Below are 23,652 nucleotides of genomic sequence, written 5' to 3' on the forward strand. Positions count from 1 at the left end.
AAGACCCAATCCCTTGTGAAAAAGGTAGATCTGGTGGAGGGAACTCCCTTGGCAAAGGCAGGAGGGCTGGGAGATTTTGGGATGCAAAGAACAGCAGGAGGGTACAGGGAACAGCAGGGAAGTATAGGGGACAGCAGGGGAGCACAGGGTCAGGCAGGCTGAGGGGGTGAGCAGTTGCATGAGTGAGCCTGCGCGGCTCTGGCAGAGCTGAATGTTGGGAGGAAATTACGTCAATTCTGAATTATTCACCAAGCACCTACTGTGTGTGCCTGGAGTTGGGGACCCAGCAGGGCCCTGGGGTAATAGACAACACATCAGCAAACAAGTAAATATATAACTCTGGGGAGGGGGAAAGTTCAGAAAGCAAAATGCATCAGGCAGGGGCAGGGGACTGAGGGGGCATTCCGGCCTACAGACAGGGAGGACATTCTGAGGAGGTGATGTGTGATCTGAGGGAAGTCCTGGGTAGAAAGGGATCTCCAGGTGAAAGGCATAGCAGACGTAAAGGTCCTGAGGTGGGGATGAGCTGGCCGAGGGGACCCATTCATGAAGATCTAAGCCCAGAGCAGGGAGGGGAGGTGTCAGGGGGCAGCACAGGTGGGGAGCAGGGCTGGTGGGGAGCAGGGATACCAGGACGGACTGTCCTGTAACTTGAGCCCTGCAGAAATGCATTCCCCCTCCCGTTCACCGCCAGTAGGTCCTGCTTAGGACAGAATGTGCTGGGGAGGAGATGCTGGTGGCAGCTTGTGCCTGGTGGCTGGAGCGGGGCGGCTGGAGGATTCCTGAACAGCAGCCTGACTGGGCCTTCTGCCAGTGAGGGCGGAAAACAAGCAGCAGGCGTCTTGCCTGCCTGTCACTCCATGCCCTGGGCCTGGCCTGGCCAGGGCAGGAGGCAGAGAGGGTAAAAGGGTCAGAGACAGAGAGATGGGGACCAAAAGAGACTGTGACGCAAGAGACAGAGACAGATAGTGAGTGAGACTGAGACAGTAGTGAGACAGAGACAGACTTGGCATTTGACTCTCCAAACAGGTTCCACGTCTGATTCTAGGGGGTCCTGGGAACAAGTGCAAGGCAGTGACACTCCCACCCCACCAGACTCTTTATCTACACCAGAGTACTTCAGCCAGGAGGTTGGGTATCCCTGAAAAGATGATGCTGGGGGTAAAGAGGAGCCAACCATAGGGAAGAGCCTTCAGCAGAAGGAACAACATGTGCAAAGGCCCTGTGGTGGGAACCAGCTTTTGGTGTTTGAGTAGCAGCCAGGGATGGAGAGGGAGCTGAAAGGAGAGGTGAATGGACAGCCCGGGGAAGGGTGGGATTTTATTTTAGGAGACGATTTGGCCACTCTCCTCTATGCCCTATGGGCTCCTCCCTATGTTCAGGGAGTTCCCTGGATTCTGGACTGCCTAAGCCAGCTCCATCCTGGCTGTCATTTATCTGAACCAGAAAATCTGCCTCCTTTAGGGATCGGATTCCCCACAGCTGCAGACACAGGAGTCCTGGGGACACAGGGTGGCTTGTCCTCCCAAGCCCACCAGAGACAAGCTTTTGTAGAACTGTACCACATCTGCTGTTGCAATAAACACCTCGGACTCTTCTCAGTTTGGGAACATAAATCTGGAAACTGGGATCTTGTGTTTCACACACCCTGGGCAATGGGGAACTCACCCCCTCTTGAGGCTGCCGATTTGGGGTCTGGGTAACTGTGCTGTGGAAAGCTCTCCCTTCCTCCCAGGCCCAGTGACCTCCAAGTCTGGTGTGCTCAGAGCTGGATGCTAAATCAGCTGCCCAGAGCAGCTGCTGCTGGACAGGGAGTGCTGAGTGGACCCCAGGACCAGGAGCAGCTGGAAATCAAGGCCCATACACAGACCAGGAAAGAGGGTGATGGAAGCTGTGGAGGGAAGGTGTCCCAGAGTCCCAGATAGGGAAACTGAGGCTCAGAAGCAAGTGCCCTGCCCATGGTCACACAGAGAGCAAAGGCTCAACCCAGATTTCCCAGAGTTCAGCCCCTAGGTTCCCCAGCCCTCATCCCTGCTCCGTGGCCCCACCAACGGCTATCCTGGGCTACCAATTAGTTTTCACAGCCTTGGGGTGGCTGGTGGGCACAGCCTGGGCATTCAGAACAGGGGGCGGGGCCTTGGACTTGGGCTGAGCCTGAATGCTGGCATTGTGGGAGCATCAAGTGGGGTGTCAGGTGGCCTGGGGGAGAATTGCCTCTGGAGTTTCAGCGGCAATTCTGAGTGGCAGCTCTCTCAGTCCTTACAGCTCTATCAGACCTCATTCTGTTGGACTCACTTTCCCCACCTGCAACTCCAGGAGAATGACAACCTCCCGCTCCACAGGCTGCCTGAATGCCCAGTGAGTTCAAACAAATCCTTACATGTGCCTCCACAGCAGCCCTAGTCACAATCGTCAAAACATGGAAACGATCCAATTGTCCACCAACTGATGAATGGATAAACAAAATGCAGTCCGTTCACTGTGGAATATTATACAGCCATAAAAAGGAATGGAGCACCAACACACTACAAAGTGGGTAAAACTTGAAAATATACTGAGAAAAGCCAGACACAAAAGGCCACATAGTGTTTGATCCCAACTATAGGAAATGTCCAGAACAGGCAAATCCAGAGACAAAAAGCAGGTACATGGTTGTCTATGGATGGGGGATGGGGAGTGACTGCTAATGGGGACAGGGTCTCCTTTTGGGGTGATGAAACTGTTCTGGAACTAGATAGAGGTGAGGATGGCACAACATCGAATGTGTTAAAGCTACGGAATTGTTTACTGTAAAATGGTTTGTTTTATGGTATATGAGTCAGACCTCAATAAAAACAAAAAAAGCCCAGACTCAGGCAGGATCCTTCTGCACCCTGAACCCCCTGCCCAGCCCAGCCCCCTCTTCATTTGCTGAGGACAGACCTCTGCCTATCCTCCACCATTCACACTCCAGACCCTGTGACTACACTAAGGAAGAGGTATGGAGCATGGGCTCTGGCTGCAACCCGAGCTCAGCCTCTCTACGTATCTCTGGGCCTCAGTTTCCCCTTCTGGACAATGGGTACCTCAACCCTCCTCGGTCTGGTGTTCAATCCAAGATCCTGACCCAGGATGGCGGTCAAGGCCATCTCAGCTTCCTCGGCAGCTTGGGGGGGGGTGGGGGGGTGGAGATAAACCAATAAGCCCAGTCTCTTCTCCACATTTTTATTTTTAAAAAATAATTGTACAAAAGAGAACGATTTAAGGCTTATCAGAAATGCTGAATCCCAGGCAGGGGCCCTGCCCCAGTCAGGGCTGGGACTCTGAAGTTGGGGGCTTGTCCAGCTGCCCCCTCCCACTTTATCCTTCCAAACACAGGGGTCTCCAGAAACACACTGGCCCTGCTGTGTCAACACAGGCTGACCTCTGTCCCCTGGACCTGGTTGAATGCTCTGCTGTTACTATCTTGAAATTCTTGATAATCCTTGAACACGGGCTCCACATTCTCATTTGCAAGTTATGTAGCTGGTCTTGTATGTCCCCCTCTGAACCTGGATTTCCAGGCCATCTAGCACCCAGGCAGCTGTGTCTGAAGCCCCCAGGTAGTCCCAGTGTGGGGCAGGAATCTCCAGCTTTCAGAGGCTTCAAAGGCTGGAGCTGCTGCCCCTGCAGCCCACAGGCCTCGCAAAGTTCCTATAACTTGCTTCTCTGAATGGCTCATTCCTGGGCCCTCTCACCTGCTGGATCAGTGTGATTCAACTGAGGCACTTGCCCTCTAAGCCCCAGTTCTAAGATGAAGGGGGCAGTCTCCAAACATCACTCAGCTCTGAACCTTCTCTGACTTCTCTTCCTTCTCACTTACCCACCTGCTGAGCTCTTATTCATATACCAAAGCCTCAGCTAAAATGCCCCTTCCTCTAGGAAGCCTCCTCTGCTTCCTCTCTGGACTCTCCTAGCCTGGTGCCTTCCTCTGGAGCCATAAGACTGGCACTATTTATGTCTGGCTGTCTCTCTCAGACTGGAGGCTCCTAGGGGACCCTAGCCCTGCCCGCAGGCCAGCACAGACGGCTTGAACAGTCTCTCAGATCCTATACCAGGCATTTGATGTCTTACAAGGCCCAGTCCAGACAAGTCAGATCCCAGACTGGCTCTTCCTCTGTCCTGTGTGATATCAGAACAGCCCTGCCCTGTTCTGAGACTTGGTTTCCCCAACTTCAGTGCAGCCAGGCTGGTCTGCTCTTGATCCAGCCACTCCCGAGGTCCATGGTGGCTGGAAGCACACGTGTAACTTTGTCCCTCTAGGGATCCACTTCCACTCAGCAGGTCATGCAGCGTGGCCTCATGGCCTCGGAGGGTGGGTTTGGATCCTCCTGAGGAAAATGAACCCATCAAGCCTCAGGGGACACCAGAGGCTCAGAAACACCCCTCCTATCCCTTAGTCTTCAACTCCCACACTCAGCCAGGGGGCAACCCCTAGAGCAGACAGGGACTCAAGGCTGGTTCGAGCCCTGAACACATATAGATATAGGAGTTTCATCAACATTTAAAACTCCTGTGTCTCCCACCCCCATCTTGGCTTCCAGGGCCTGAAGAGGCATGGGGGCTTCTTGTATCCCCAAGCTCACCTCAGAGTACAGGGGTGGTGGGCGGTAGCGGAACTCCTGGATATAGGCGAAGAACGGGCTTTCAAGGCTCATGTCGGAGTCCTGAGGCACTGGGAAGGGACTCTGTCCCACGGCTGCCACACTGTCTACGACCTCAGAGTACTCAGGAGGGGCTGGAAGTGAAGGCCAAGGAAGGGGGTGAGGCTGGTGAGGTGGGGAGGCCCGGAATTGGGGACAACGGTCAGGAGCCTGTTTGTGCCAGTTCTGGGCTTACAGGCTGTGTGCCCTCAGCTTGGGATTCTGGGGGGACCCGTGGCAGCCAACATGATTGTTACTGTGCACTATTACAGATGGGGACATCAAGGCTGGGGAGAGCGAGTTGGCCTGGCACCCACCCCACCCACCTCCGGGGACAGCAGAACCAGGTGCTCACCCTCAGGCCGCTCTGGCAGGGTCCCCAGACCCCAGTCCAATAGGAAGCTGGTGTAGCTGCCCACGCTGGACGAGCGGCTGCCGAAAGGTTGCAGGGGGACAGTGCCGATGACCAGCGGCAGCTCCAGGAGCAGCTTGGATGTGCCTGGGATGTCCACGCAGACCTGGAAGAAGGAGCCACAATGGAGGGTGCCCAAGCAGCCTCCCCACACCCGCCTTCTACAGAAAGAGGCCCTTCCTGTGCTGGGAGGCCCCAGATCCAGCCCCAGGGGGACTCTGTCTGGGAGCAGAGCAGATGTAGCACCCTCTGCCTTCTATGATACTCCACCTTGAGGGCATAGTCCACGTGCAGCACACGGCAGTGCAGAATGGAAGGGCCCACAGGAGGGATCCGAAGTGTCCGGCCCTGCCACAGCGCGCGCCGCCCAGGGCCTACAGGTTCACCCGAGAGACTGGCCACCACTGCACGCTTCTGCTTGCGGGCACCTCGTGCCATGAAGGTCTGCGTCTGGACCACGACCGCCCGCGGCAGCACCGAACGAGTGGAGCCATTGTCGATCTCAGCAAAAACGGGGATTACTTCACCTGCAATGAGGAATGGCGGGGCCTCAGTTTCCCCACCTGCAGCCCTGACACTGGCCATCCTCCCAATCCAGCCACTCCCGACTGCTACCTGGTGTGTACCCCTTGCGGTCGATCTTGGCTGAGAGGGAGACAAGGCCATGGTTACTGTACCAGGAACGAGCGACCTTCTCCCGAGCTCCCGCTTGAGGAGCCTGAGCAAGGTGAAGGAAAGGAACATACATGGGTCACTTTGTGCAAACCACCGACCTTGTGGGGCTTCTTAACCACCCCCAGCTGAGGGAGGGCCTGGGGCAGGGCCCAGTTTCCTGGTTTCTTTTCACAATTTAGAAACTAGATGTAAGATGGATCCAGAAATACAACCCATCTGATTAAGCTAAGAATAAAATAAACGAGCTAAGTGCTTAGTGTGTAATTAATTAGTGCTCAGTAATCGGTTATTGTTGCAAGGCCTGGCTGGGCCCTATTTCAGACAGAGCATCTGAGGCTCAATGAGGGCGAGACACTTGCCCCAAGCCACACAGCAAGTTGGTGCAGTTAGGACATTCACGTGGCTCCCCTGGACTCTACAGATATTCCCATGACTGCTTCCCTCCTCTCTGCCATGCCCCCCCCCCCCCCCCCCGACTTCGTGAAGAAGCTGAGGACCATGCCCCCGACTTCGTGAAGAAGCTGAGGAGTCAGTTTGGGTCACCCAGCCAGGCCCCTGCCCACGGGTACTCCCATCCCCTCTCCAGGGGCAGCCAGCCTCTCACCAGCAGGGCAGGTGTGTTGATGTCCACAGGTTCAATAACAGTAAACACCTTCCTTGCCCGGCGAGCGGGGACCCAGGGCCGGTGCAGAGTGGCCTTGATGCTGTATCGGACACTGCCATGTTTGCCCTCAAATGAGGTCACCAAGGTCCTAGGGGTGGAAGGAAGGGGCTTCAGGGGGCAAGATACAGAGACTCGCAGGTTGGGGATCCCCAAAGACTTAGGGGGTTTGAGACACAGAGACATTCCTGAGGGCTCTCCGGTGAGACAGTGTTGGGGCTCAGAGGTCCGCAGAAACCAACAGTGGAGCCTCCAACTTGGAATGGACTCCCCCACAATCTGGCACCCCAGATGACTTACGGAGGTAGCTGGAAACTGAATGGGAACTCGTGGCGCCCAGCAGGCAGCGTGGTAGTCTCTCCGGTATCTGCAGGTAGGAGCAAGAGAGAGCCGCTCAGTGGCTGTGTGAGGTTCCCGGGGTGCGCAGGACAGGACGTGCACTGCGCAGGGGTCCCCGGCCATACCTGGCTCAAGAAGCGTGGCACTGTGGCTCAGGACCTCCACGCGCTCACTGTAGCTCTGCGTGTATGCGGTGCTTGAGCCGGTGCTGCGCGACTCAGTCCAGTGCACGTGGGCGCGGCCCCGCGCGCGCAGCCTGAGGGCGCCCACGCGCGCAGGGCCCGCCAGTTCTAGGAGCACCCGGCCGGTTACCGCCTGGCCGCCGCTGAATACGGAATCGGCGCCCTCGCGGTCCAGCTGTACCACGAATGCCTTCACCTTGTGGAACAGCATCTCGCTGGGGATGCGAACCCGCGACACGCAGACCCTGGCCTCGAACCCCCGACGCCGCGCGGCGCGAGGTACAGACGCAGCAGCCTCCAGACGCGAATACACTCGGTGCACGCAAGCGCACTCACTAACCCGGCCGGAGACTTCACCACCTGCGTCGGCACCGCCTTTATACGGCAGGGCGGGGCGGGGCGAGACTCAGACTCCGCCCCCGTAAGAAAATATACCAATGGAGTAGCGAGAGGCGTGGCTCCGTCCAGGCATGGAGCAAAATAACAAACTCCAGACTCAGGGCCCGCTGCCCCCCACCCTCGTGGATCCTGGAACGAAACTGAAACACTGGGTGCTCAGAACCAGTCTCTCGAGAATCCGGGGGATAAAGAAGGGAAACTGAGGCCCGGAGGTGGGGCCTGGATCTGAGGTCACTCAGAAAGACCTTTCAGTCCCTGGGCTTAATCATCAACTGGCCACCACTTGCAGCGGTGACTCGGGCATATCCAACTCGAGCTAGAGGGGTGTGGAACGGCCTGGCCCAGTCGGGAAGCTGAGAGCCTAGGTCACCCCGGACCTCAATTTTCCCTTTTGTGCAATGGAGGAGGGAGGAGAAAGTGGGTGGAGCCTCCCTCCCCTTGGGCACCTGCTACCCCCCTCCTCTGATTCGAACCATGCTCAGCTGGGTGAGCCCGGACTGGTGACAACCTCTTGGAGCCTGAGTTTCCGCGTGCACAGAGCGGGAAGAAAATCAGTCCCTATCTCAGAGGGTTGTGCATGAATCGCAGTGTCGCCCCTATTTGACCCCTCCTAAAGACTTGTTCCCGGACCACCCGTTCCCGACGCTCCGTAACTCAGTCGCGCCTAAGCGCTTTAGCCCAAGCTGTTCCTACCACCTGACGCTCCTTTCCCAGCTTCCAGCCCCTGGCAAACTCCTACTTGACTCCTAGACCTAGCCCTTGTGCCTGCTTCAGGCACCTCCAGCCTCGGTCCGCTCACAGAGTCCAGTACAGGAGAAGGTCCAGGCACCCCCGGGTCCAGGGCTGCGGGGCGGGATGACCCCTTTCGGGGCCTCAGCTTCTCCAGAGAAGAACCGTACGTTGGATTTCTAAGACGGGAGTTGCTTCCTAGGTAGTGATCTGCGGGACGCCTGCGCCCTCTGGTGGTAGCAAGATGCACTGCTGCTTGAACCCATCCCTCACCTTTGCCATCCCTTTGGTTCTACCTCAGGCCATTCCCAGACCCCTCTGAAGCATCGGCAGGGGGAGACGGCCATAACCGGAAGCGGTCAGCCCATTGTAGGGGTCAGAGCAGGCCCGAAGGGAGGGGCAGGGTTCAGTCTGAGTCTGTCGACTCAGTGATCAGCCTGTGGGGCTGCCTGGAGGAGGGGGCCTCTGTGGCTGAAATAAGGGGTTGAGACCTTCTCTCAAGGCCAAATGAAGCCTACAGAGAGGATAGGAGGCCATAAACCAAGAGGAGTTGAGGGATGAGGTGACTTTAGGGTGTGGGATGTGGTGGCTCATAAGGAGCAAGCGTTTCCCTCAGTCCATTTTACAGGTGGGTCTCCAGAAGCCCAGAGACGGGCGGGGTCACACAGCAACTCTGAAAACTTCACCTCTCCAGTGTCTTAAGAAAGCCACTGGTAAATGGGATCAGGCGGAACTGTACGGTGAGACCAGCCCAATTTCCCTTGAGCTGCAGGGGAAGGGAAGGGAAGTGCCACTGGGGCCCCTTCCTGCCCATGCCCTCTATGCCTCATTTCCACTGTTGGTCAAGTAAGAGACCCCCTTCATCTGGGGGCTGTTAAGACAAGGTTGCAAAACCAGGTCTGAGCTGCTTCCTGGCAGATGGGTATAAAGGAGCAGATGGCCAGGGCCTCCCAAAGATGCCCGTGTCCTCTGCACCTTTTCTGTGGCCCCTGTTCTGCTCCTGAAGGTGGGGGACTGGGGTTCACAGCAATGTAAGACTCGCAGCTTGATCTGACCCCATCCCAAGTCTCCTCATCATCCGCAAACACCACTAGAACCTCAGACCCAAGGAAGAATTCGCCCCTGCAAATACTGCGGGATAAACTGAGGGAGGGGGCACTGGCAGAGCTAGACAGGCGGCCTTCTTTGGGAATTAGGGGCCCCAGGCCTGGGGCAAACGGGATCCTGGGGTCCAGAGGATCTCCCAGCTCCACCCAGGGATTCCCCCAGACAGGGGGTCCTCACCGCACAGCCTCTAGTCGAGGGCGTCCTCTCCGGAAGGGGTAGCCCACATCCTGGGAGGGGTTCCCTGGAAAAAGTTTTTTGGAGGGAGTAAGTGGGTGGCTGTCCCATTGGGAGGGTACAGATCCTGGGGAGGAGGTCCCCACTTCTTGAGAAGGGTCACTAACCGCACTGCCTCTAAGTTGAAGGGCTCCTCGCTCTGGAGAGGAACGCGCAGACCTGGGGAGAGGGTGCCACAGGAACCTCACTATGGGGTGGGTGGTGAGCAGCTCACCTCCAAGTAGCTGCTGCCGCCGCCGCAGGTACGTCTCCGCGGCCGCGAAGTCGCTGGACACCGCGTTGACACCCACGCTTCGGCCCTCGAGCCAATGCGTAGCAGCCCCGCCACGCGCCGCCACCTCGAGCGCTCGCACCCTCAGCGGCGCCGCCGCCTCCAGCAGCACCCGGCCGCACAGCCGCTCCCCGCCGCGGTACGCGTCGCCCGGGCCCCGCGCCAGCTCCAGTGTGAAGGTGCGCACGCCTCCACAGCGCATGGCCCAGGTTTGGGCGCACCGCCGGGACAGCGCGGCCGGCGTGGGGAGCGGCCGGGGCTCACCGCCACCAGGAGCACTGCAGGCCTCCCGGGTCTCAGCGCTTTTCCTCGCCAGCCCGGGGGATCCCCGCGCTTTCTTCCGCCTCTGCGAACTTGTGCAAGTGCCGCAGGCCTTGGGCGGACTTCTGGTTCTCCGCGTCCACCCGGTGACCCGTCTGGGCCACCGGGGACCTGCTACTCTTTTGCCCGCGCTGTTGACTTTGCCATCCCCCAGCTCTAGGCGGGCCCTGTTTTTGTAGGGTCGGCGTTGATGAGTCACAGTCGGGCGGGGGCGGGGGCGGATGTGGCTGGCGCTGAGCAGAGGCAGCCATCGGGCCATGCCTTGTGGTCTCATGCATCTTCCAACCGACACCCTTGGCCCGGAGCACTGCCCCAGCCTCCCCCTCCTCCCGTCCCTGCCCCCTCCTGGTTGTTTCCCAAACATACCAAGCTCAGGTCTTGCTTCTTAGCCTTTGCACCGGTTGCTCTGCTGCTAGGAATGCCCTTCTCTAGATCTGCTCTCCCATCCTCCCCCACATGCCCAAGTGTCACCTCCTCAGAGTCCCCTAGTCTAGCTCTGGCCTTGTGTATTTCTTTATGCCTCTTCTCACTGTGTTTGTGATTGCTATGTGTTTACCGTGGCTCCTCCAGACTAGGTGCACTCAAGGGTGGCCACGATGCCCTATTCTCATCACCCAATCTTACAGATGAGGAAACAGAGGCCCCCAGAGGGGCAACCACTGCCAGAGACACCCAGTGGTGGCTGAGTCAGGACTCCAACCCAGGTCTGACGGCAGCACACCTGCCCCTCCCCACCCCCTTCTCTCTCTTGCATCCCACCTATCTGCCTGAGCCAGGTGGCCCATGGACTTATCAGAGGCTTCCAGGGCCTGGGCTCTCTGCTGGGCCCAGATTAGCCTCCCTGGGGACTAGGCATCCCCTCCCTGCCCCACTCAGGGCCCAGCATCTGCCAAGTGCCTGCCACCCCTGCCTGAACCCAGCACCCAGTACTGGTGGGGCCTTTGTGATTCTACTTGTGTCCAGAACTTTCCCCTCCAACCCACTCCAGAGGGGCCACTTTAACCCTGGGTTCACACCACACTCTCCCCAACTCATACCAGACCCCCATGGAGTACCCTCCACCAAATTCGGGTTCTTCACTGTGGCCTGTGGGCCCCTGAGTTTGAGTCCTGGCTCACCCCTCCTCACTCTGTAGCCCCAGGCAGGTGGCTTCACTTCTCTGAGTCTCAGTTTCCCCATCCTACCCTGGTCATGTTCTGATGAAGTCAGTGTGATAATTTACATCCCATTCCCTGTATACAGCAGGCACTCAATATATGTCCTACAAAGACTGAATGGCCCTCATCATCTATGTCACCTCTCCCATTAGACTGTGTTCCACAGGCATCTGGCCCACAGTGGGCACTCCAGTAAAGCCAGCTGGTTAAAGGGAAGGGTGTCTGATTACCAACTGCCTCCTGTTGGCCAGGGTTGAGCCACACCTGGGAGATTACCAAGCGAGGAAAGTGATGGGGCTGGCTCACCTTGATCCCCACATCCATTCTGGGACCCTGGGCTGGGTGTCTACCTCCCATGCAGTAATTATGAGTATCCCCCAGCCACGCACAACAAGCAGCAAATGGGTGGGTCCTGCTTTATTCTGAACTGGCAAGGACCCCTCTCCCAGCTGTTCTGAGCCCACCGGGGGCATGGGGAGAGTCGGGGGGCTAGGGGACCAGAGGTAGCTCCGGGCTCCCCCAGCTCCAATAAGGAAGGAAGCTTGTGGCAGTTGCCCCTGCCCTTGCTTGAGGTCCAGCCCTGCCCTCAGCCGGGACAGTCTAGGTGGAGCAGGCCCCGGGCCGCTCAGCCCAACTCAGCTCTGGCTCCTTGAACTCCAAGAGGCGCCACTGGACAGGGCTTCCTGGATGGCATGGAGGTGGCGGCCACACGATGGCCAAGATTGTGGGGTCTGGTGGCGGGTGGGGCCGTCACCCGCAATCTGAGGGGGCCACAGGAGGCCACTGGCATGGGGGAATCTGGGCTGCCTGATCCAGGAGGCCAGGCCGGGGAGGCAGGGGTGGGGGGAGCGGGCGTATGGCTTGGGCAATGAGGCTGGGCAAGGCCTGCAGGGAAGTGCCCAGTGCATCCAGGCGGCTTTCGAGGGCAGCCAGGCGGGCCTCAAGGTCCTCGTGCTGGGCATGCAGTTCTGACATGAGGTCGTACATGGCATTCTGGGTCTGCCGGAGACAGAGAGGTGGGAGAGAGAAGAGGCCTATGAGACAGGAAGGAACTGACACACAGAGAGACTGCTGAGACTGTAGGACACGCCCAGCCCTGCAGGTCTCCTGCTGGACCCCAGGGAATGGTGGGAGAATAAGTGAGGAGACAGACAGGTCTCGAATGCCCTGCTGGAAAGCAGGCCTGGGAAAGGCCGAGGGAGGTCCTGGAGAGGGATGGCTGTGGCCAGATCTGTCCTGATGGATTGAACTGGCCACGTGGCACATTAGACGGTCCGGTCTGGCAGGGATCTGGAGGGAGAGATGACTGCTGGGAAGACCTGACCCAATCACAGACCGGGGAACACGACAACCGCAATTATTGTTATGGTAGGCCGCGGGGCGTTCCCACCAGTTCTATTGCTCTCCACAATGCAGCCAGCAGGGACCGGTTCTGTCACTGTCCAGATGAACCCAAGCTGGAAGGGGAGGCCCGCTACGCGGAGACAGCCGTCGGTGCAGATGCCACTCTTGCCACGAGGTGGCGCTAGAACATCGCTCGGCGTCTCTATAACCCCAGCTCCGCGGTGACCAGACTTCCAGGTCGACTGCAGCTCACCACCCCTTCCAGGCTTCGGAGGGGAGGATTGAAGGGGTAGTGTCGGCTGTGGGGGGAAAACACCCCCGCCCCCAACTCCTCGCTCCGCGGGAAGGAGACAGGATGAGGTGCCTATTTCAGTACCAGCCGCCTGTCCCTTCCAGCTTCCACGCCTTTGTCTCTAACGTGCCCTCTGCCCCTTTCTCCTGTTACTGGTAGGCTGACCCCACTGGAGGGGGCGCAAATTATTCGAGGACCCTCCTAAGGCCACTGACCCTCACCCCGGCCTGCCTCACGATCCACAGCCCCCAGCGCCAGAGGGTAACATCTGGAGGCATCCAGCCCTGGGATGGTTCATTTTGGCCCTCTCTGAGGTTTAAAAAACAATTTTTTTTTAAACTTAGGATATACATTTTATTTTTGTCAGAGAGATACAAATTAAATCAGCAGCCTTGGGAAGGAAAGCATGAACATTTAAGATTGGAAAATATTTTAACCTTGTTTCATTTAAAAAGTTATAAACTCATATAATCCAATCTAAAGATAGACTTCAAAGGTTTTGTGAAATGTATGTTGAGTATACCACCGTGATTACAAGATTTAAATAACTTAACAATTCAAATTTTAATCGTTTATGCTAACAAAGTATGCTATGGATAATTCAAATTATAATGCCTAGTATCTGAGTTTTTCCAAGGTATTTTATATTTATAGCTATTATATCATGTGGCATCCAATTAGTTAGCCAACAATTTCTATATGCTCTTGGGGTTATATTCTCTCTATTACTGATTTAATTATTTCTTCAGGGTTCTAGATTGTTTTTGCCTCTGTGATATTTCTTTCCAAATTAAATTTATGTAGGTTAATGTTAAATTATTTTGCAATCTCTTGATAATGAGGAAGAGAGTGAGTCCAAAATGAGCTGGGTATAAGAAGTAAAATAGAATAGGACTTAACATCTTCTAAAGATAATATTAAATTAGCCTCAGACTGATTAATTTACTAGGGGGTGGGGCCAATAAGCAAAGCTCACACATGAACTATTTATGAAATACACTATTTATTGACCAGGAGCGAGTTCAGAATAGTGTGAAAACATTCTAAGAACTCGCCTAACTAAAGTTGGGTCAGTTCACACATCTTTCAATGGATGAATAAAAATCAGGAAAGAGTAGGACTGGATATTAGAACCAACAAATCCATTTGTAACACAAACCGATCTTATAAAGCTCTTACAATCAACTTTAATTTCCTGAAATGTGTTTAATTGCTATACAAATTAGCTTTCTGCTGATGCTATAATTTGAATTTATATCCATACCAAAAGTACTAAATCACCAATTATGCCCACTATATTTTTATTAAAGCTATTTTCTTATATACTAATTTTTTAAAAAAATCGCTGCAATGTTAAAAGTAGCTTTTACACACAGATGTAGATTCCGAGTCTCTCTTACAATCAGAGCCTCTGGTCACAGTGGACCCTTGCAGACAGGGCTGGTGTCCCCTGGTGGCTCGTGTTGCCCACCCTGCATCCCTTGCCTATGTCACCTGCCTGTCCTGTGGGTGCCAGTGCTGTCCATCCCTCGGCAGGAACTGGGCCCTGTCCTTTACTGAATGTCCCCCTTTCTCCAAGGAGACCCAACCAGCCTCTACTGGCCTGAGGAGTCACCCAACCCAGCCATTCCCTGCTCACCTTGGCCAGGTCAGCGAGCGTGTTGGCCTGGTCGTTCAGCTTCCCCTGCTCAATCTTCACACTCCGGAGCCTGGAGACACATGGGTGGGTAGGGTTACGTGGTTGCTGCATTAATGGAGGAGTCCTTCATGCACTTGCCCAACCCGGGGTCACCATGTAGGACATGCAGGGGCAGGGGGATGAGGCGGGAGTTGGAGTCAGGTCCCCTGTAGCCCATTCCCTCCCTGTAGGCAGGGGGCAGCAGGACCTGGGCGGAGCTCAGCCACCGCCCATAGTGCCCACTGTCTGGCTATGTCCACACAGCCCGATTCAGGATGTCCCAGGAACTTGGATCCCCAGGCCCAGGTGAAGCCTGCATTGGCCTACAGGGTGGACACAAGCCCTGGCTGCCTCCATTGCTCCAGGTATGTGCTCTGTCCCATGACCACCATGCACCCCTGACCCCCAGGAGTAGACTTACTTCTGAGCTCTGGCAGGACCCGGCGGAGCGGAGAGAAATCACATGGAAATTTTAACCTCAGCGCTGAATGGCTTTGGCCCAACCCTGCCGGTTTACCCACGTGCAAGACCCCAGTGCCGAGCTGCGGGAGCTGGACAGCCGAGGGACTGCTGCCTTTACTCTGGGGAGTGACCCAGCCAGGGCAATGCCAGCCCCTTTCGGATGGATCTGTCCTCTGCCCCTCCCTCTGACAGTGTCCACCCAGCCCCAGCCAGGACAAGTGCAGCTGCCCTCACCCTGCAGCCTTACTGTCTGCCAACCTGTGCCAGGTCCCTAGCCCCAGAGGTGACATTTAGTCCAGAAAATTGCCCATGATGTTTCCTGATGGGGAAACTGAGGCTCAGAGGGGCAAGTCACTGCTTGCTAGTACCCCAGCAGGATTTGATCTTCTGTCTACCACTCAGCCTCTGTGCCCTTGGCTTCCAGACAGCTGCCCAAGTGGGTGGGGAATTAGCCAGTGTGTGGCCTTGCCCTTCCTCTCCATGCCTTCTATAGCTACACTGCCCCAGGGAAATGGTTCCCAGTAGGACTCTCTCCTCACTGGTCTAAACTAAACCCATGTATACCCACATGTGATGGGTGCTCTGGGAGGCCCCTGGGGGCCCACTATACTGGGTCCTGCCAGGTTCCCTGAGAGGACCCAGCCTTCAGTCTGGAGAAACGGAGGTGGATACAGACACCTCCAGTCCCAGGGCCCTGCCGACGAGCCCTGACACACCTTCCCTGCGGAAGTCATTCTTAGCTTCTCTGGAATGTCCCTGTTATATGGGTTGAACAGTGTCTCCCACAAAAGGTATATTGAAGTCCTAACCCCAGGACCTCAGAATGTGACCTTATTTGGAAATAGGATCTTTGCAGATTTTTAACCAGGTTAAGATGAGTCATTGGAGTGGCCCCTAATCCAAAATGACTGGTATCCTTATAAAAAGGATGTCATTTGGACACACATGCACAGAGGGAGGATGACATGAAGACACAAGGAGAACGCCATACGAAAATGGAGAATTGGAATGATGCATCTACAATTGTGCCAAGGAACGCCTGAGGCTGCCAGATGCTAGGAGAGAGGCCTGGCACAGATCCTCCCCTAGTACCTTCAGAGGGAGCACAGGCCTGCTGACATCTTAATTTTGGTCTTCTGGCCTCCAGGACAGTGGTACTTTGCGGTACTTTGTTACAGCAGCCCTAGGAAACAAATATACTTCCCAAACCCAAGCTATGCTCCTTAGTCCAGCCTCTCTCTGAGACCATTTCTTCCTTTTTCACTGGCTGCACATACTGCCTTCTCCCCAAGACCTGGCTTTCCTCAATTCTCACACTCCTACTTCCCCCATAGAATGTTCTGGAACGCCCCATGGGGCAAGGTCCAGGGCAGAGTCATGTCTATGTCCCCCATGCCTGGCACACTGACTGGTGCAGGAAATGCTTGTGTAATGACACAATGACCATATTGAGGGTGGCAATAACAACAACGCCAGTTCCTATATTTAGAAAATACTGTGTGGCAGGCAGGCACAGGCAAGTCATCTGGTCAACCCAACTGTGTTCAATCCACACCCCATTCCTGGAGAAGATACACGTTACCATCATCTCCACTTTACAGATAAGAAAATGAAACTTAGAGTAGCACCATTACTTGTCCAGGCCCCACAGTTAGCTGGCAGAGACTAGAAGGTGGGAAGGGTCAATGAGGAGCATTCCCTGTCCTCAAGAGCCTCGAGGTCTGATGAGGAGGTAGGACTAACACCTGGGCACAGTGAAGTCGAGTAAGTGGGGTACCAGCACCTCTCCCTGCTTTAGGTGATGGTGGAAGCAGAGGCAGAAAGCAGGGGTTGTGGAGGGTGCGGGGTTGGGGGGGGGGGCAGCAGCATGCGTTACACCAAGCGCTTGTTCGGTGCCAGGAACTACAACAGGCATTTCTGCACATCATCCCATTTAGAGGACCCTGTGGTCCTGGGAAGTAGGAGCTGTTATCAATTAAAATCAATCCAATGATCACAGCAAACACAATAAACGTAAATGGACTAAACTTTCTAGCTAATAAACAAAGACGGAAAGCAGCACTAGGAAACTTTTGGGGTGATAGGTCTGTTCACTGTGATGATAGTTTCACAGGTGTACACATGTCAACACTGATCAAACTGTATACTTTAAATAGGTGCACTTGACTGTATGTTGATTACACCTCAATAAAGCTGTTTTTAAAAATGAGGCAAAAATGATTAAATAGAATTTAAAAATTAAAGTCCAGCTGCCTGAACTTCTTCTCCCATGGCCTGGTCTCTCCATGGCAAATGGTCACACTCTACCTTCTGGGACCCTAGGAGCTGGGTAACCCCAGCCACACCCTGGGCTCTCCCCTGGACTCAACCTCCCCACCCCACCTCTCACACTGGTGTGCTCCATGTTGCCTCTGTTCCCCACAGCTGACTCAGTTACCTTCCTGCTGTACTAGTTCAGACCCTAACACTGTTCATCTCACTCTCTGATTCATTGGCCCCTGAGTCTGACCTGGGAGCTCTTGGGGTAGGGAGCCATCTGATTCACTTGGGGGAGCCCAGTGGTGAAAGGGGTTTCCCACGATGTGAGAGATAAGAACTCACACATTCTGATAAGTGCCTAAAAACATGTTTTTACTCTTTTAAATCAGGTACCACATGACTCAACTTAATTTAGATTTGAGTGCCTCATCCCCACATTTAAATTCTAGATGGGGTGCTGTCCCATACATTCTATGCGTGGCTGCTAAGCACTTGAAATGTGGGTGGTCTGGGTAAAAACAAGCTGTAAGTGGAAAATACACAATAGAATTTGAAGAGTTAGTATAAAAAAACTTTCTAAAATATCTCATTGATTTTTTTACATTAATCTCATGTGGAAATGATAATATTTTGGATATACTAAATAAGTCTATTAAATTTACTTCACTTGCTTCTTTTTGCTTTTTTAAAAGAAATATGGCTACTAGGAAATTTAAAATTATATATGGTGGACCACATGATATTTCGAGTGGACGGTGACTGGCATATGATGGCCTGTGGGCCAAATCTGGCCAGATGCCTGTTTTAGAAAATAAAGTTCTTTTGGAGCACAGACACACCCATTCATCTTTATTGCCTTCCTGCTACAACAGCAGAGTAGTTGTGACAGAGTGTCTGGTCCACAAAGCCTGAAATATTTACTATCTGGCCCTTTACAGAAAAAGTTTACCAACTCTGGCTGCACATTGGACTCACCTGAGGAACTTAAGCTTAAACCCAGGCTGCATCCCAGACTGTACAGTAACTGATGTTGGGTGTGACCTATGGGATTTTTAAAAGCCCTTCAGGTGACTCCAATGAGCAGCCAAGGATGAAAACCCTTGATTAAATAATTCTCAGGACAAAGGGACAACAGAGGGAATTAAGTAATTTCTAATTATCCCACATGAGCATATGGATCAGGCTACATATTTAATTCTGAGCTTCCTGGCAGCCAAAGCAAAAAGGGGAAATTGCTTCAGTGTCTAAGGGGTAAAATCATTTTGGCTAGTCCAGAGAATAACATATGCTTTCTGCCATTTATTTTGGGTGGGCTGCAATGACTTATCAGAGGTGATTTCCCCGGACAAGTGTTGGGCCCATCATGTGTGTCTCCCTCTGACCATCCTATCATCCCACCCAACAGAAGCTGCAAGCCCCAACCAACTGACCACCCGGCATGGGAGGGGCCGTGACAAGGCCATGCTGAGCTGTCTGGCCTGGCCTGAGGCCTCCTCCCGGGGGGTCACGGCTGCCTCCGCGCCAGGCGGATACAGAAACGTGAGCGGGAAAGGTGCTGGACTTACTGATGGATGGCTTGGAGGAACTTACGCTGGTGTTTCCGAACCCGGGCGTGGTCTGGCTTCTTCACCAGCCTGGTGTGTTTGTAGATGAGCCACGTCTCCCTGAGAACGTTAGCAGCGGCGTTTTTTACCTGGGGCCAGAGAAAGAACAGTTCCCCATTTTATACATGGGGAAACCAAGGCACAGAGAAATTGACCTGCTAGGGTCAGACAGTTCATAAGTTGCAGCTGGCTGCTTAGTCCCAGAATGCCTGCCTCTCACTGCGTGGCCTATAGCTGGGCTGTGATTGGGCATACAGGTGTCCACCTGTGGCCATCATCACATCTCTATGCACGGCTCACAGACGTTCCCTTAAGTGGCCCAGCCCAGTGTTGTCTTGGCACACACAGGACAGTGTGGTGACCTGTGGACACATGGTGTGCCTGGCGTGTGCAGAAGTAAGGTGGGGAGGGTCTGCCCTTGATGACCAGGAGGGGAGGTGACCGTGATGGGAACTGGCGTCCTTACCCGCTTGGTAAGCTGCGTGTCCATCATGAAGTTGTGCACGTGTTTCTCTGCCTTGGTGAGCTCCAGTTTCCGGGCCACCACGGCCACCACAAGTGCTGTGCAACCAGCCCCCTGCATGAGGGGGTGGGGCACATTAGGATCCCATTTCATGTGGGTCCCAGGCCTCAAGCAAGACACCCTCCCTCCTCCAGGAAGCCTGCCTTGATTTCCACCCTTGACTTTACCCTCCAAGCCCACAGTATTGTCACAGAGGTAGTTCGCTGACTCCCGACCCCACTTGCTTTATCCTTCAAACATCTGGGGAGTGCGTCCCACAGATTAGCTCATTTGATCCCAACAACCCCGGGAGGTAGGACTACTCTTATCTCCATTGGGCAGAGGGGGAAACTGAGGTTCGGAGATAAGATATGGCAGGATCTGCAGGCACGTTCAGGGCCAATGACCACAGAGGTGGGAAGATTTAGAAGCATCTCTGTCAGGGCTTCGGGGTCTGGGTGTTGGGGACAGAGACCAGGCTAACAGGTCATTGAGCAGTAACAGGAGTCAGCTGGCAGGTAAGAAGGGTAGCGCGAGGGAAGGGCCTGCTGGCTGCCCGCAGTGGGGCACCTGAAGGAGGGAAAAGGCAAAGCGCAGGTCCCAGGAGGTGGGGAAGTGAGGGGAGGGATGCCTCCCCTTGTGGGCTCCCTGCTGAGTACAACCACCCTTCCCAGGATGCCCTAAATGGCAGCCAGACCCCTGGCTAGGGAAGGAGGTCAGAGAGGACTCACTTATCCATTCAAGAGCCGGTGGGGTCGGGAAGGGGGAAAGAGGGCAGGAGTGAGGTCCCAAGGGGAAGGGAAGGGCAAACAGGTCTGAGGGAGGGGGCAGCAAAAAGCGATGCAGGAAGGAGAAAGGGAGGGAGGAGCTTGTGCCATTGAGATTTGGGGTCAGGGAGCCCAAGACACTTGGGAGGTGTCATCAGCCTCAGGAGTGACTGGGAGGCAGGTGGCAGGGGCAGGTGATGGGGCCGGAAGGTGTCTTCCCTCCTGCACTGGAAGCTGTCCCTGGTGCCTCACCTGCCAGTTGCTTCCTCTCGAGGCTGTTGAGGACAGAATGGAAGGAGGGAAAGGTCTGGGCTCAGGCCGGGGCGGGGGTGGGGTGCGTCTGGGCAGTAGTTCAGTTTTTGTTAGGGATGGAAGGAAACATTTATGGGAAGGAATGGGCAAGGGCTGGGGACACTGTTGATCGTCCTGGTGGGGTCCGGAAGCCAACATGCCCAGCCTGGCAGGTTGGGCACAGAGTCGCCCCCCAAGGAGACCCTGCTGAGGGTTCCTGGCTAAGACGAGGCTCCTAGGAGGACCCAGGAGCCTGTTCTCAGGAAAAGGCCTGTCAATTGGGCGCAAAGCAACATCCTGGAAACCTGCACATGGAATAGTACGCAGGAAGGAAAAAGCGAATGACAGCTCCGCCCAATAGCACGGATGCAGCGTTGAGCCAAAAATGCTGAGCTCAGAGGAGGCCATGGTGGGAGGCCTTGAAGTTCAAGAATGGGGAACACGTGGTTGGTGAGACAGTGGAAGGGGGTGAGTCTGTGGGGCAGTGACCCGGAGGGGACACAGTGGGGCACAGATGGAAGAGGAAAGGGTTAATAGAGCAGCTAAAAGGGCCCTGAGCGTGACAGGGCATGAATGTGTAGGGAACGAGCTATATAGGCTGGATATGGAACTGATTTTCTGGAAGGAGCTGAGTCCCAGAGAAGGGAACACAGCTTTTCCACTTCGCTGAAGGTTTTCTGTATTTAAAGCCCTCATCTTATCTGAGTGCTTTTCTTTGTTTGTTTGTAAAGTTCATTTGCTGGGGGAGGGGGCTGGGGGGGATTGTGGCCAAGCTTTATTGTTTTCCCTTCTATTGTCGCAAAGTAACATAAGCAAATGTGCATGATGCCATTTTACAAGAGAGGGGCCCTGTCAGCTGGGTCAGAAAGGCGGCCCTAGTGGGGGTGGGAGGAGGATGTGGACCCCCCAGCTGTGTCCCAATGGGAGGGGATGAGAGGTGAAGAAGGCAGAGCGACTGGGCTTCGGGCTTTGACAGATGATGACAACTGGGGACAGTCCCATGTGGTGAAGAGGGCTGGGCTGAGCCTCTGCAAGACAGCCCCCCTTTCTGGGAGGAAAGGAAACAGTGGTGGGGATGGCATCATGTTTTTGCAGAAAGAAACATTTCTCTCTGTGCTGCAAAAAGGAAGGACATGTCCCAGGAAGAGGCCTGGAATGGACTTTGGCATGGGGTCAGAGGGCCTGTTGGCGTTCACTGATTTTTCACAGATGAACGTGTCATTACCTGGGGGTGGGGGGGCTGGGGAGGAATTCCTTGTGCATGGGACAATTCATAATCCAAAACATTGAAAAGCATTTGTGGGGGAGATGAAAGAAGCTTGGAGAGAAAGAATGTTCTGGAAGGAGGGAATCTGATGATGGAATCAGGGAAAGGAGAAGGCACCAGATGTCAAAGGTTGCCCTCACCAGTGACCAACTCAAGAAGTCTCTGGAGGAGATGGGGTGTTGCCTGGGTCTACTAAGTCACATGAGATAAACTTCACACCACGGAGGTTCAGTGACATGCTCAGGCCACCCCGCAAATCAGGTAAGGGTGGGGAATTGACTGGGCATTCATGGTTCTAGGTATTTCACATAAATGAACAGATTCAGTCCTTACAATAAGCAGGGGAATAGGACACTGTTTACAGCCAGGGAAACAGGCATGGAAGTACCAAACCCCTTGCTCTAGATCCACTCTGAATTGGGCAAGTGGAGGATAAAGGGGCAACAATGACACTTTGGTCAGAGTGGACCACAGCATCTGGTTGGGCAGGCACAGTGGGGGCTGCACATCTAGGGCTGGAAGAGCCCAAGAGATGTCCCCAGGAAGCTAAAGGTGTGGATTCCAGGTCACTTCAGAGGTAAGTAGGGTGGTGGCAGAGGGGTGGGTGGATACAAGGGACTGTGGTGTGGTACAGCTCACGATGGGGTGAGTTCCCTGTCAGTGGGGGTGTGCAAGGGCCCTGGCCCTTACCATGATGCCGGTGAGCAGGCACACACCCTTCCCGCAGTAGGTGTGGGGCACCATGTCACCGTAGCCAATGGAGAGGAAGGTGATGGAGATAAGCCACATGGCTCCCAGGAAGTTGCTGGTCACTTCCTGCTTATCGTGATACCTGGGGAGAGCAGGGAGGGCTGGTCAGCCCACTCAGGTCCCTCTGCCTTCATCACATCCCCTGGGACCGTGCCTTACTGTAGGGACTAGTCACTCTGGGGGTTCAGAGTGATAAAGGCATGGTTGTGGAGGGGATGGTTAGCTCCCGGGGCAGAGGGCACCCACACACTCCTCCCAGCCTCCCTTCCACCCCCATGCCTACACCCCACCCCCAAGCTGCTGCCTGGGACATCTGCCATCCTGGCCCTGGTCACGGGGCAGAGAGGGGTCCAGGTGAGGGTGCATCCATATATGTTCATGCGTGTGCCACGATCCCCCACCCAAAGACAGACATAGATAGACATGGACATGGGTGGCCACGGGTGCCAGAAGCGGCAGGGAGTGGAGGTAAGGATTCGGGTCAGAAACCATGAAGAACTTCCCCAGAGAGGCCTAAGGAGGGAGGAGGACTACTGAGGGAGATGGGAAGCTGGAGGATCGCACGCCAGGACTTGGGAGAAGAGGGGACTTTAATATGTGGAGGGCAGCACCAGTTGTCCCAATCTCAGGACTAGGGTTGGTCTGGGAGTGAGGAGAAAGGAGACACCTTACTTGTCACTGGGGAAAGGCCTGGGGCTAAGCTTTCGGTGTGTGTGTGTGGAGACAGGCCCCAAGGCCTTGCAAAGTACATTATCTTACCCCCATCACAGCCCTGCCTGGGACCGTGGCCACAGCTGAGGGGCTGGTTTTCTGGGTCTGAGGCAACTCAAGGTTCTACTCCAGCCCAGCCCCCAGCCTGTAAAACCCCTCCAGCTCGGGGGAGCCCTTTCCAGCTGACCCCCTCCTTCCCAGACCTCAGGCAGTCTGATACCCATACCAGTGGGTAGAGACCTCCCCTGGAGGGGTTCAAGGTTAGAGGTCAACTGAGGTGACACAGAGGCGGTGGGCCCCTGGCCGGAGTGTGGCAGGAGGAACTAGGGGAGGGCTGTTCCAGGCAGAAGGGGCTGGGGTCAGGAGTTCAAGGGTTGGGGGGGAGATGGACGGGAAGCCCCAATGTGGGGTGGAAGGGATGGAGGCCTTTTCAGCAGGTCTAGTGTTTGGGAGTCTCCGTCCTGCTGGGGAACTTCCAGGCTGCTGGTTGGGTGCGAGGAAACAGGAACTGACCGCCATCTGTCACTAGGTACCTGAGCCCCAAGCTGTCCCAGCTTCCTCCTCTTGCGAGACCAGC

General features: G+C 55.0%; 2 protein-coding genes across 8 annotated transcripts in view; both read right to left on the reverse strand.

The window, feature by feature from the left end:
* Positions 1-3,190: 3,190 nt before the first annotated feature.
* Positions 3,191-10,154, reverse strand: ARRDC2 (arrestin domain containing 2). Of its 2 annotated transcripts, XM_019737022.2 has the most exons (9): positions 9,614-10,154; positions 6,874-7,305; positions 6,710-6,776; positions 6,353-6,500; positions 5,689-5,791; positions 5,344-5,600; positions 5,017-5,179; positions 4,605-4,756; positions 3,191-4,349 (listed from the first exon to the last, which is right to left on the reverse strand). In XM_019737022.2, the coding sequence occupies exons 1-9, from the start codon at positions 9,870-9,872 to the stop codon at positions 4,296-4,298; spliced, it is 1,635 nt and encodes a 544-aa protein (XP_019592581.2). In that variant the 5' UTR covers positions 9,873-10,154; the 3' UTR covers positions 3,191-4,295. The 2 variants fall into 2 exon arrangements, with proteins under 2 accessions (XP_019592581.2, XP_019592582.1); XM_019737023.2 differs by lacking the exon at positions 6,874-7,305 and having other exon boundaries at positions 9,614-10,153.
* A 1,396-nt stretch (positions 10,155-11,550) lies between these two features.
* The window catches only part of KCNN1 (potassium calcium-activated channel subfamily N member 1), a 28,870-nt gene continuing 16,768 nt past the window's right edge, over positions 11,551-23,652 (reverse strand). For 5 of the 6 annotated variants that reach the window (XM_074337897.1, XM_074337899.1, XM_074337898.1 and 2 more), the window contains 5 exons: positions 22,305-22,446; positions 19,254-19,364; positions 18,749-18,876; positions 14,424-14,493; positions 11,551-12,147 (listed from right to left, as the gene is read on the reverse strand). In XM_074337897.1, coding sequence (XP_074193998.1) covers positions 11,899-12,147; positions 14,424-14,493; positions 18,749-18,876; positions 19,254-19,364; positions 22,305-22,446 — 700 coding nt within the window. In that variant the 3' untranslated portion in view covers positions 11,551-11,898. The remainder of the gene's footprint in view (positions 12,148-14,423; positions 14,494-18,748; positions 18,877-19,253; positions 19,365-22,304; positions 22,447-23,652) is intronic. The other variant, XR_012498058.1, reaches the window with a different exon arrangement.

This window comes from Rhinolophus sinicus, linkage group LG07 (assembly GCF_036562045.2).
Source record: "Rhinolophus sinicus isolate RSC01 linkage group LG07, ASM3656204v1, whole genome shotgun sequence".
Lineage (NCBI taxonomy): Eukaryota > Metazoa > Chordata > Mammalia > Chiroptera > Rhinolophidae > Rhinolophus > Rhinolophus sinicus.